The sequence below is a fragment of the Callorhinus ursinus genome, unplaced genomic scaffold, assembly GCF_003265705.2.
Source record: "Callorhinus ursinus isolate GAN/ISIS: 27379988/994484 unplaced genomic scaffold, GSC_fseal_2.0 scaffold17, whole genome shotgun sequence".
NCBI lineage: Eukaryota > Metazoa > Chordata > Mammalia > Carnivora > Otariidae > Callorhinus > Callorhinus ursinus.
Genome location: NW_027397079.1, coordinates 35156774 through 35168968, shown reverse-complemented (window position 1 = coordinate 35168968; position 12195 = coordinate 35156774). Strand labels below are relative to the sequence as shown.

Below are 12195 nucleotides of genomic sequence, written 5' to 3'. Positions count from 1 at the left end.
ATTTAGGGCACTTATATTTTAGCTTTTAGACTTTAAAATTGTGTCATAACATTTGTAATGTTTATTCCATATACCTCTTCACTGTCCTCCAAATCCTTACCACAGTTGTGGGCTTGTGAATTCAATTTAGCGGCACCTCGTGGGTGTGTGCTTTTAAAGAACTCTGCTTATTTCCTAACATTGTCATATGCACATGAAAATAATTATAGTATGCCTCATCAGTGATATATTTTTCCATGTTTTTATTTAAATTCCAGGTAGTTAACATACAGTGTAATACTAGTTTCAGCTGTAGAATTTAGTGATTGAACACTTACATGAGACAGCTGGTGCTCAAGTGATACCATTTTACTAGAGAGAAGTCCAAGGGTTCTCTATTAGTTTGTTTCTGACTGTAGGTTCAGCTGATTTCAGTAAGACTAAACTACTTGGAAAGGCTTAAGTTAGAGGGCGCCTGGGTGGCTCAGTTGGTTAAGCGACTGCCTTTTGCTCAGGTCATGATCCTGGAGTCCCGGGATCAGAGTCCCTCATCGGGCTCCCTGCTCAGCAGGGAGTCAGCAGGGAGTCTGCTTCTCCCTCTGACCCTCCCCCTTCTCGTGCTCTCTCTCATTCTCTTTCTCAAATAAATAAGTAAAATCTTTAAAAAAAGAAAGTCTTAAGTTACAGTCTCCACTTGGTTCTACTGACGGCTTGTCATAGCAAATGAATACTCTGCATCTTTTTTAATGCAAATTGGCTTCGTTCTTGGAGCTAGTTTTTATCTGCATTTGGATATACAAATCAAACTTTGTCACCCCACTCCAAAGAGTGCTATTTAAATGAAATTTGAGATAAAGTTGTCTTTTGTTTATTTATTTAAACTTTTGAAAAAGATTTATTTATTAGAGAGAGAGTGCCCCCACACATGAGGGGCAGGCAGGCAGGGGCAGAGGGTGAGAGAGAAATCTCAAGCAGACTCCCCGCTGAGCATGGGGGGCGGGGTAGGGTCTCAATCTCATGACCCTGAGATCATGACCTGAGCCAAAATCAAGAGTTGGACACTTAACTACCTGAGCCACCCAGGCATCCCCAAAACTGATCTTTTTAAAATGAATGCCTTAAAAACAAATATTTACAAACCACTCCTTTATTTCATTGTATTAAAAATACCTAAAATGAGACAGAGCTATAATTGTAGCTGCCTTCTATCTGCTTCAAGTTGCTTATTGGGTACACATTTGGGTCATCATGAATGTCAGATTTCTGTATCTAAGGATATTCTTGTCTTTTAAGACATGAGTGTAGTAGGGTACTTAACCAAATGAGAATGACTCAAGTTCTTTTCCTGTGTTGAGGTAACGGGAGAGACTATTGAGACCAGAAAACATTTTGGTTTTGACAGAAAACTAGGTGATACAGTTTCATTTTTTTAGTGATATGCCTCATGTGGAGTCGTTTTTTTTCTCACATAATCTCGTACATTTTAGAATACATCCTGATGACTTAATAAAATTGCTCTGCTAATGGTAAAGATGATAAATTAACTGCAAAGACTGTAAAATTCAAGCAAATCATGACCATCTTAAGCTGTCTTTGTAAGCCAATGATGCCATTTGCCTGGTAATCAGCTGTTTTTTATTTTGTCTTATTTTAAAGGGAATTGGTAACAAAACAGAAATAAGTGTCAGGGGACAGGACAGACTTATAATTTCTACACCAAACCAGAGAAATGAAAAGGCAACTCCGAATATATCATCTCCTGAAGCAACATCTGGTCCTACAGGTGGGTAAGGAATGAAGAGTATAGTATAGAGTAGAGTATATATGTATTTTGAGAGGTCATAGTTCTGTTTTGCTATAACATAGTAGCTGTGTTCCTAAGAAATTTTCAGTTATCAAAATCAAATTACATTTTAAAAAATTGAGTTATAAAAGCAATTACTTCAATAGGAAAGAACGGTTTAGGGGCTAGGGAGCTTTATTCATAGTAAGTTATTTTTCCTACAGGAGTTTAAGTAATAAGAACGCTCTAATTAAAAGAGTATAGTTATGAAATCTCTACACATCTGAGTAAATGCACCATTTGATTACCTCTCTTTGCATGAAAATAGCAGCTTTACTTTTCTAGCACTATTAACACATTCTTACCATTTCCTCTTTCATCTCTTATTAGAAACTAATTTTCAGATGCCCATGTTCTTTTTATTATTCTTAGGTGTACTAGGTATTAGTAAGTAGGGAACTAGGGCCTAACTCTCCTATTATAATCTGTCCTCTGATTAACAGATACCACGAATTGAAAATCAAACTGTATTATTCTTGTTTAAAATAGAAATGCCTATATTCAGTAAGGTTGTGCCTTTGGAATGGTCAAAGTAATTTTTGTTAAGGGACTGACATACTAAGAATCTTATAGTTTAACTGAGGGTCTGGTGGGTTTGGTTTATATAACAGTATTACTGTTTCATACAGCCATCAAGAAAAGAGTTAGATTGTCAACTGGTTTGGTCATTTGGAATTTTAGTTTAAGAGAAGCAAGTTTGTTTCACCTTGTTCTTTTTTAAAAAAATTTTGGAATCATATCAAAGAAGGGATCGAGTAATTTTCTAGAAGGATTAAAGTCTTGAGAACTGAGGTAGTAGCCTTGAATCAGTAGTAACTCAGGCAGAATTGTGATTGGCACGAAGGGGCAAATATTTTTGTAAGGGAAACTTTGAGTAAGATTCTTATTATTATAAGGGCCAAAATAAAAGCAATCACTGTTCAGGAAAGAACTTGGGCTAGCTTTCTTTAAAAAAAAATGTGAGGAGAGCTACAAGACAGGGAGAGATGGTAGCAGGGCAGATGGGGCATATGGGGCATACAAAATATTATGCCTTTATCCAAATTTGAGTTGGGAAGGGAAGCTGCATTAAAATAAGGAGAGAGTAGCAAAGTCCAGAACCAGATTTGCAACTTGTATCATTTCACAATACTGTATAAAAAAATGAAATTATGATGTTAAAGAAATGAATAAATGGACTTAAACAATTTTGCATTAATTAGCCATAATTGAAAACATTTGTTCCCTTCTTTGAAGATTAAAAGAATCTTTTGGCCTCAGCTCTCCATAGTCAGGTACATCAATTTTGTTACTTTCTTTACATTAAACTGTTGTAATTGATATGATATAAGTGTGATACTTAGCCTAGGGGGATCTTTATTTAAATATGGGGGATCTTTATTTAAATATCTACATTCTCCTACTCAGGGAGAAAGTAAACTCTTCATATTAGATTGATCTTAAATAGTATACTTTTATTTTTAATAGAGTTTATTGTTTTCCTTCCCCTCAGCTACTGAACGTTTTCTTTTCACGTAGTCTTTTCACTGTAAGATTTAAGTTTTGCCATGAAATTTTTTTTTTAAGTGGAAGGTTCTAATTCTTTTTTTTTTTTCTTTAAGTTTTTATTTATTTATTTGACAGAGACACAGCGAGAGAGGGAACACAAGCAGGGAAAGTGGGAGAGGGAGAAGCAGGCCTCCCACCAAGCAGGGAGCCCGATGCAGGGCTCGATCCCAGGACCCCGGGATCATGACCTGAGCCAAAGGCAGACGTTTAACGACTGAGCCACCCAGGCGCCCCGGTTCTAATTCTTTATATCTGGAAAAATCTCAGTTTCTTCTGTAGGCAGGCGCTATATTTAGGTTGTAAATTAATGAGTGCTCTAAAGCTTTGACCTTGGTTTAAATTTGGTTACCAGCTCTGGTTGATGAGCGTATTTTGCCTTTTTAAATGACCATTTTGCTTCTTGGGGAAATAACTTCAGTTGACAAGTGAGAGAAAAGACTATCTCCTTTCAGAAACCAGTTGTATCATTATCTCAGTTGGTGTTAACTACTTAGCATTCTTGAGCCTTTTCTTAGTAAATTTAGGGGGCACATAGAGTGTGTGGCTGCTAATTTCTGTGATTTGAAGAATTGTATTTGCCTTTATACTAGATTTCTAAGCTATTTTCCAAATCCAGAGACGCTCACCTCCTCTCTCTTAAGACAAGAATGAGTACTTTTTAGTGGTTTTAAATGTAGTAGATCTTATGTGTTGTTCGGGTAGCTTTCAGAACAATTATAAGAAGTCGTGTTGCCTTCTTTTCTTTTTTTTTTTTTTTTAAGATTTATCTGAGAGAGAGAATGAGAGAGAGAGCACATGAGGGGGGCAGGGTCAGAGGGAGAAGCAGACTCCCAGCTGAGCAGGGAGCCCAATGCGGGACTCGATCCCGGGACTCCAGGATCATGACCTGAGCCAAAGGCAGTCGCTTAACCAACTGAGCCACCCAGGCGCCCTGTTGCCTTATTTTCTATAAGATAGATCAAATGCCGTCTGTACTTAATGGAAGTCATGTTTTCATCATCAAAACAAGTAAAGCTATTTTGTTTATTTTAAGCAGTTCTATTTTCATTTTCCTCTTCGCTGATAGGTACTTGAATGTTGATAATTATATTAAAGTCTGGATTTCTGGGATACTCAGGTGCCTGTGAGGGTAGGATATCTGTTGTCTTAGTGAACATTTCCATCAGTGTAAGAAGCAGAGTGAGCATGAAGGATGGAGTCAACACCTTCATTTGTGACTTTTCTGCTAGAAATCAGCACAGCATATTAGTATCACACTACCTCCTTCTTCCCAAAAGCATAATGCGATCCTTCTTTATTTTGGCTTTGAACTAAGGAAGGAAACCATTTACACATAGACAAGAACAATGAAACCACAAAATATAAAGGTAATGTGGAAGGTTTTATTGAAGTAGCTTCTGCCTGCTTTGATAAGAGCTTTCTCCCTTGGCAAGGTGTGGAAGGGTGATTATTATGTAGGAAGGACCATGTAGGTGGTCCTAGCGCTGAGAAGATGGAAAACAGCTGTGCTGCAGGCATCATTCCTTCTCAGGATTGCAGAATGAATCATTCCTGACTTAGTGTTCTTTCCAATTGTGGTCCTCATTCTAAGTTTTATTCTGTCCAAAATGGGGTCCATGTGAGTTGTCTTTCTGTTTACTTCTAAAGAATTTTACTGTTTAAAAATATTACTTAGTTTCTGTTTTACTACTTAACATGAAAAACCTTGCTAACTTGTTTCAAAAAGTTTTTCATAACTCATCATTTCTAAAGCGTAACAAGTCCCTTGACATCCAAATTAATGATTTGGTTCTGGCCACATCTTTGTGCCTGTTTCCCCTGTTTTTGTTAATAATATAACAGTAGCAAAAACTCATACAGGTACACCAAGCACCATTAAACATTTTACATATAGAATTAGTTTAATTCATTTGTTAAAATTAAAAATATGTAATACTGATTGAATTTTCAGTGATTTATAATTGAAAGACCAAAAGTAAAACAAAACAATTACAATTAGAAAACAAAGTAATGGATAAGAAAAGCAGGGAATTGGGTCAAATCTTAATTACATGAATGTCAAGTCATCCTTAAATGAGTTTTTGTTTGTTCCTTTAAATCATCTCTTAGGCTCAGTAGAAAAGAAGCAACAGAGAAGATCGATTAGAACTCGTTCTGAATCAGAGAAGTCCACTGAGGTTGTGCCAAAGAAGAAGATCAAAAAGGAGCAGGTTGGCTTCCTACATGTAGAGAGTTAAAACATTGTATTTGTAAATGTTGTGGCTTATCTGGTTTCTTAAAAGAAAGCGAAACTTTCCCCAACCTGGGTTTCCTTTTTCTGGACTATCTTATGCTTCTGTCCTGGTGAGTTCCAGTGCCTAATTCTAATATAACCATCCCTGTGATTCTGCTTCAAGCATTTTCACAGAAAATAGGCTTCAGGAGATGGGAAGCCAGTGGTACAAGACTCTTAAAGAATTCCTCACATTTATTTTGAAATTTCTGTTATGAGCAAAGTGATTTCATGTTTCATGATTTTTATTTGGAACCATCATTGAGTCCCCCCTGCCCTTTTAAATTTTGATTTTTTGTTTAAGCTGCTGGTATGTATTGTTTTTATTTTTTTAAACAAATCAGATTAATTTAACTATGAGAGTTATATTTAAGACACAGATAATCATAGATGATCTGGTTTTTCTGTTGGTATCACAGATTTTTTGGAATGTTATTTTCCCAGTGGATTGGCACTCACCTGTGATTGGGTTATCAGAAACACCATTAAGTAAAAACAAAAAAGAGAAGGGAGATTTGACTGAAGGGTATTAAACCAGTGTAATCAATGTAATATGTATATGAAATTACCTGTTCAGAGAAATTTTTAGAAACCATTATTCCTTGAAATTAAACTCACCATAAGAATGTTTCCAAATTTTTTAAAGTGGAGGAATATCCATTTTTTATAGCCCAGACAGCTGCTGTTAAGCAAAAAAGAATTCTGAATAGTATTAGTTCCAATAAGATTTATATTTTTAAAACCACTTAATATGGAAGTGTGGACTTTTCAAATTATTTCCTTCATAATTTAAACTTCCAAACTTAAAAGGTGATTTTGTGGGTGCTCTATGGTATCTCCAAGCATGTAAAACAATTTTCCCAGAAATATTTAACTAAAATTTAAATAATATACTAATTTGTCATTCATTCACCATAATTAACTTTCATACTTAGGAAATTATATTCCAAAAAATCTTTCTAAGCTGTTGCAAATCTATAGCATTCATTACCAAAACAAGGTTGTGATTTTTCCAGCTGGTTCCCAAATTCAGTCTGTGACCAGTTTAAAATTAATAAGCAGAATGAGTATAAAAAGTGGGACAAATTGTTAATGCCACTTGTGTTATAGTTAGTAGTAGAACAATAACAGTGATTGTTTAGAAGATTTTATATTTGTATTACTAATTGTATCTTATAAAAGCGCTTCTGTTGTATGTTTTTTTACCTGTTGTAAAAAAAATAAAATTTTTTTTAAAAAGCTTAGAACAATCCTTAAATATTTACAAAATGTGTTTCAACATGCATATCTCACCACATCTTAAAGAAACATAAAATTCAATTCATAGCTAAAACAGGAACTCCTCCAAACAGCATCCTTTCTTTAATTCCAATGGTTCAAGCCTCAAATTACCACGTGTTTTACATATACATTGGCAGAATAACTTCTGATCTCGCTCTCCTAATGTAGGATCAAGACACTGTTCATAAGACACTCAAGAAAGTGCTTTTGCAATATCACAAACTTATTTTCTTAAGTTTGTACTAGCAGCAAAAGTATTGAGCTTCCAGCTGTATGGAGCCCTGTAGCACTCTCTACAGAGAGGGTCCTGATTCCCAGCAACTTAGCTGTGAGTGCAGGCGCGGAAGGGTCTTAAAGTGGCGTGAGTTACATTAACCTGAGTATCATAGTAAGTAAAAATTTATCCTAACGTCTTTGGGGCGGGAGGGGTTTATAGCAACATCGGGGCTGGTTGCAGAAACAACCCCTCTCCTGCCTCCCAGACACTGAGGAAAGGATTCTTATTCTCTTCATATACCAAGGGAATGGTGGGAAAAGTCTTTGCTAGAGAGCATGTGGCTGTGTGTTGTCACTTGGAATTCAGCATAGGCAGCTAGGATTTAAACCCTCCCTGACCTTGAGACAGAGAACTTTACCCAGAAGATGGGACGGAGTTGAGATTTCAGATACATTAATCACTCATCATTACTTAGATTGATGGAAGTATTGTTTTTTTCCCTCTGTTAATTAAAAGTGAAAAAAAAAATTCCTTGTTAATGGTATATTTTTCTGTCCAAACAGGTTGAAACAGTTCCTCAGGCTACAGTGAAGACTGGATTACAGAAAGGTGAGTTACTATAATGTTGCCTTGCATTTCCTTGATTAAAACCAATTTTTAAGAATTACTTATTTGTACTTCATGTATTTTTGTTTGTCTCTGTAAATCACTGTTGTTGCTCTTCAGTCAAAAATTTATGTGAAACTGAAGTATTTCCTGGTGTGTGTGTGTGTGTGTGTATGTGTGTGTGTGTGTGTGTGTGTGTTTTAGAGTTGATCTTATTCTGTACCTCCATGTGTAAAGTCTTACTTGTTTTTGTAAATTGGAGAACACCATGTAGACTTGATACTGTTTCCAACTTTTCTCCATAAGATTCTGGGGTTTCACTGGTTTATAAACTAGGGATGTGACGAATCCATTTTTTTTGGTATTCGACTGAATACCGAATAGTAGCTATTAATGTTTGTCAAACATGGACTATGACAAATCAGACAAGACAACCTGATTGAAAAAAAATCTTGCCACGTTTATTTTGACAGTGCTGTAAAATCTTTTTTTTTAATTAAAATGATTTGTAGCATATTTATGGCCATTATTAGATGACCTTATGCAAATCTATTTGAGATATGCACAAAGTTTAAGAAACCTTAAACTTATATCCGTATTTTCTGTGTGCAATTTGACTACAGTACAAACTCCATAGCATGATTCGTGCGTTTTTGGTGAGATCATTCAAACTGTATTTAATACCTGTAGTTTACTCTGGGCAAATTGCATTATTTAAAAAAAAAAAAAAACACCAGCCTCTCTGCATTCTCGGGGAGAAGTCTGCAGCGATGGTCTCCGTGGAGATCCTCAGCAGAACTGAACAGCCTCTCGGAGGGAACACTGCTTGGCGGAGCTCCAAGAAAAGACATCGCGATCGCTGCGAGATTAGGAGGCCTGATTGCGTTGTGTTTCCACCATTCCACAGGGTCGGCGGACCGGGGAGTGCAGGGCTCTGTCAGATTCAGTGACAGCTCCGTCTCCGCAGCGATTGAGGAAACTGTGGACTGAGATTCCTGTACAATTTCATCCCAGAAACTCCAGACTTGGAGTCTCCATGCAAGATTTCTTTGTCGGCGGCTCGATAAACAGTTTCTTTGTTTTCAATTTTGATTTCGCCAATCATCATTATTGGCATTTTCCTGCCTGGTTTCTTCTTCAAGACTCTGAACAATTGCTTTAACATTCAGATGATTTTTTTTTTTTTTTTTTTTTTTTTTTTTTTTTTTTTTTTTTTTTTTGGTCTGAGCTGGATGGGTACAGCTTAAATCATGGGTCCAGCCTAAAAACCACCGTTTAACTTACACTGATCAATTTCAACATGGACTGTTTTTTTTTGTTTTTTGTTTTTAAATAAAGCATCATTAATGCACATCTGCAGGGTTTTGCCAAACAGCCCAAACTGTATACATTACAATCATTAAAAGCTCTTATTTTTTTTAATATTAGTGCCGTTATCATGGAGAACAGCATGGCAGCTGTCTTTGGCAGTCTGTCATTTTTCTAGCATTTTCAGAAACTCATCGGAAATGGCGGTACCTGTGTTTTCCCTTCGAAAGCCTCTCAGTACAGCACTCCTGTTCCTCTGTTAAAACTCCTTGTTAATCCAGTGATCTTTTAGGCCAAGGAAATACTTTGTGGTGGTGTTCTGGGTCCACACACCAGCAATGAAGGAGATAGATTTGTGTACTTGTGTTTTTTAATCAGCGTTAACATGGGCAGGCACCCTCATTTATAGATGTAAGGAAACATTCAGTGAAAAAACTTGTAGAATGGGATGTGATAACAAGGTTCCAGTAATCTGAGCAGTCTAAAGAGGCCCACATCCTCCACCACAGAACATGGCTATATACCAAGTGCTACTCTCACTCAGCCTGTTGCGGATCTTCATGGCCTCAGGAGACTTGTTTCTCCATGGTCTCTTCTGGACTGCACACTTCCACCATAGCTTGCTGGGCTGATCTAGATGTCTGTTTGTTGTATGGAAATTTTGGGGGAAAAAAAATCCAAAACACAAACTGTGGGTTGAAATATTAACCGTCTCCTTGGTTCCCTGGTATTCACCGTGCCTGATCTGCACATTTCATCGTGGCTGTTTCTGTATAGCCTATACCGCATTAGCCCAAGAGATTGTTGCTTTGTAACTTTTTGCACTATTGTTTTGGCTGGATTTGTATTACACACAGTTTTAAAAAAATTCCACACTATTCTCTGCCTTTTTTTTTTTTCATATTCCTTCCCGCACAAATTCCACATAGAGGCCTCTCATCCAGCTCTTCGTGATTTGGCTGCACTTGAACATTGATTGTCCGTTACAACCCTCAGCAATGTGCCTCCTAAATGGCATGACATATGTAGATGTGCTGCAGCACTTGTTAATGGTCACAATAAATGCCACTTCACCAAGGAAGTCTCAGATGAACAATTATGAACATCCAAAATTTATTCGGGGGGCAATAATCAACTGAATTGCAAAATTCGGGGGAAAATGGCACTATCCGTGTACGAATCGAATACAAATCAAAGATTTGTCACATCCCTAATAAAAACAAGATGGAGATGTCTCTGCGACCATATTTGTAAGCTACACAGTGTGTTGGGTTTTATGTCTTCCCCCTCCAAATTGAATGGTTCTTTGGATTGCTCCAAATCAATCGACTATCCTGTAGTTTTGATAGAATTGGTTTTTAGGTTGGAACTTGGGCTCTGTTGACTGAAAATAGCTTTAGAGCAGGAGCACTGAATTAAATGTTTTAATAGAGCGGTTGTAAATTAAATCACTCACTGTTAGGAAGGTCAGAAGCTTCTGAAGTTTTGACTCGTGACTTCAGTGTTACAAAGAGAGCTGTGCTTTTTTCACACTACAGATGAGTTTGGGGAAAGAAATAATCTCCCACAAAAAAAAAATGAAAACAAACCTTAAGCACTATTTTAGGATTAATTTCAGTATGTTGTATTAAGGTGCCAGCGAGATTTCAGATTCCTGTAAACCTCTAAAGAAAAGGAGTCGCGCGTCAACTGATGTAGAAATGACTAGCTCAGCATACAGAGACACATCTGACTCCGATTCTAGAGGACTGAGTGACCTGCAGGTAAATATGTTCAAGGCTTGGGGCACATTGCTCTCTTTTGCTTTGCAAGATGAACAAAATGCTTTGGCTGACTTATTTGGGGAGATTGGGGAATTTTTTAAATACTCAGTGAACAAATCATTTTGGTTATTTTGTAATTTACAAATGTCTTAATTTGCTGATCTCTTATGTAACAGAAACATAGTTTCTGTGTTGTAAATTTTAACTACATTTTTTTCTCAAAACATCAGGCATATGGTACCCACAGGTTTTTACAAAGAAAGAAAAAAGAGGTATCAAGGTTTATTTGAGCATATCTTGCTAGAATTTTCATAGCTCCTCACTTGGAGGAAATTTTTGTTTTATTTTTCTTAAAAAGTGCTATGTTTTCCATGTAGGTAGGCTTTGGAAAGCAAGTAGATAGCCCTTCCGCTACTGCAGATGTAGATGTTTCTGATGTGCAGTCCGTGGATTCAAGTTTGTCAAGAAGAGGCGTTGGAGTCAGTAAGAAGGACACTGTGTGTCAGGTAGGCAAGCGACGTATAGCTTGAAATAATTGCTGTAATATTCTGCCAATAATATAGTTAACCTCCTGCTGGACAGAGTAATATCTTTCTAAATTATATTACTTTAAAGCTATAGGTCCTAAAGCCTTTTCTGGCTCTCTTCTGCACATGCAAGTGCCCATCTTCATTTTGATACTCAGTTATTAGTTAGAAGTAAATGGGGGGCACCTGCCTGGCTCAGTCAGTAGAGCATGCAACTCTTGATCCTTTGGGTTGTGAGTTCAAGACCCATGTTGGGCCTAGAGCTTACTTATGAAAAAAGTAAATGGCAGATGATTTATTTCAAAAAACATTTTCTTAAATTTAAGTTGGTATTGCCTTTTTTAATGTGTATTTACCCTTTTTGAAAAATACTGTTTTGCCCTGTGAAGAAAAGTTAAAGTATTGCAAATTCCAAAGAAGGAATCATGGAAGGTCAAGTATGCCTATTAAACTTTATACCATATTGAAATAGTTATCTAGTTCAGTGGTTCTTTTTTTCTTTTTTTTCTTTTTTTTTTAATTTTTTTTATTGTTATGTTAATCACCATATATTACATCATTAGTTTTTGGTGTAGTGTTCCATGATTCATTGTTTGTTCATAACACCCAGTGCTCCATGCAGAACGTGCCCTCCTCAATACCCATCACCAGGCTAACCCATCCCCCCACCCTCTTTTTTTTTTTCTTAATGTATTAAATATAGGAGTCTTCTTATATTTTTATTATTTTTGTCATGATGAGCACCAGGTGATATATGGAATTGTTGAATCACTGTATTATATGCCTGAAACTCATACAGCACTGTGTTTGTTTTTTTTTTAAAGATTTTATTTATTTATTTAACAGAGAGA

The 12195-nt window shown here is 36.5% G+C and overlaps 1 protein-coding gene across 5 annotated transcripts in view; it reads left to right on the top strand.

Annotated features, from left to right (window-relative positions):
• Positions 1–12195, top strand: part of NSD3 (nuclear receptor binding SET domain protein 3) — a 120065-nt gene that overhangs the window by 67692 nt on the left and 40178 nt on the right. For 4 of the 5 annotated variants that reach the window (XM_073902471.1, XM_025886282.2, XM_025886281.2 and 1 more), the window contains exons 7-11: positions 1636–1762; positions 5480–5580; positions 7704–7749; positions 10687–10817; positions 11195–11323. In XM_073902471.1, coding sequence (XP_073758572.1) covers positions 1636–1762; positions 5480–5580; positions 7704–7749; positions 10687–10817; positions 11195–11323 — 534 coding nt within the window. Of the gene's footprint in view, positions 1–1635; positions 1763–5479; positions 5581–7703; positions 7750–8653; positions 10290–10686; positions 10818–11194; positions 11324–12195 lie in introns of those variants that run through there. The other variant, XM_025886283.2, reaches the window with a different exon arrangement.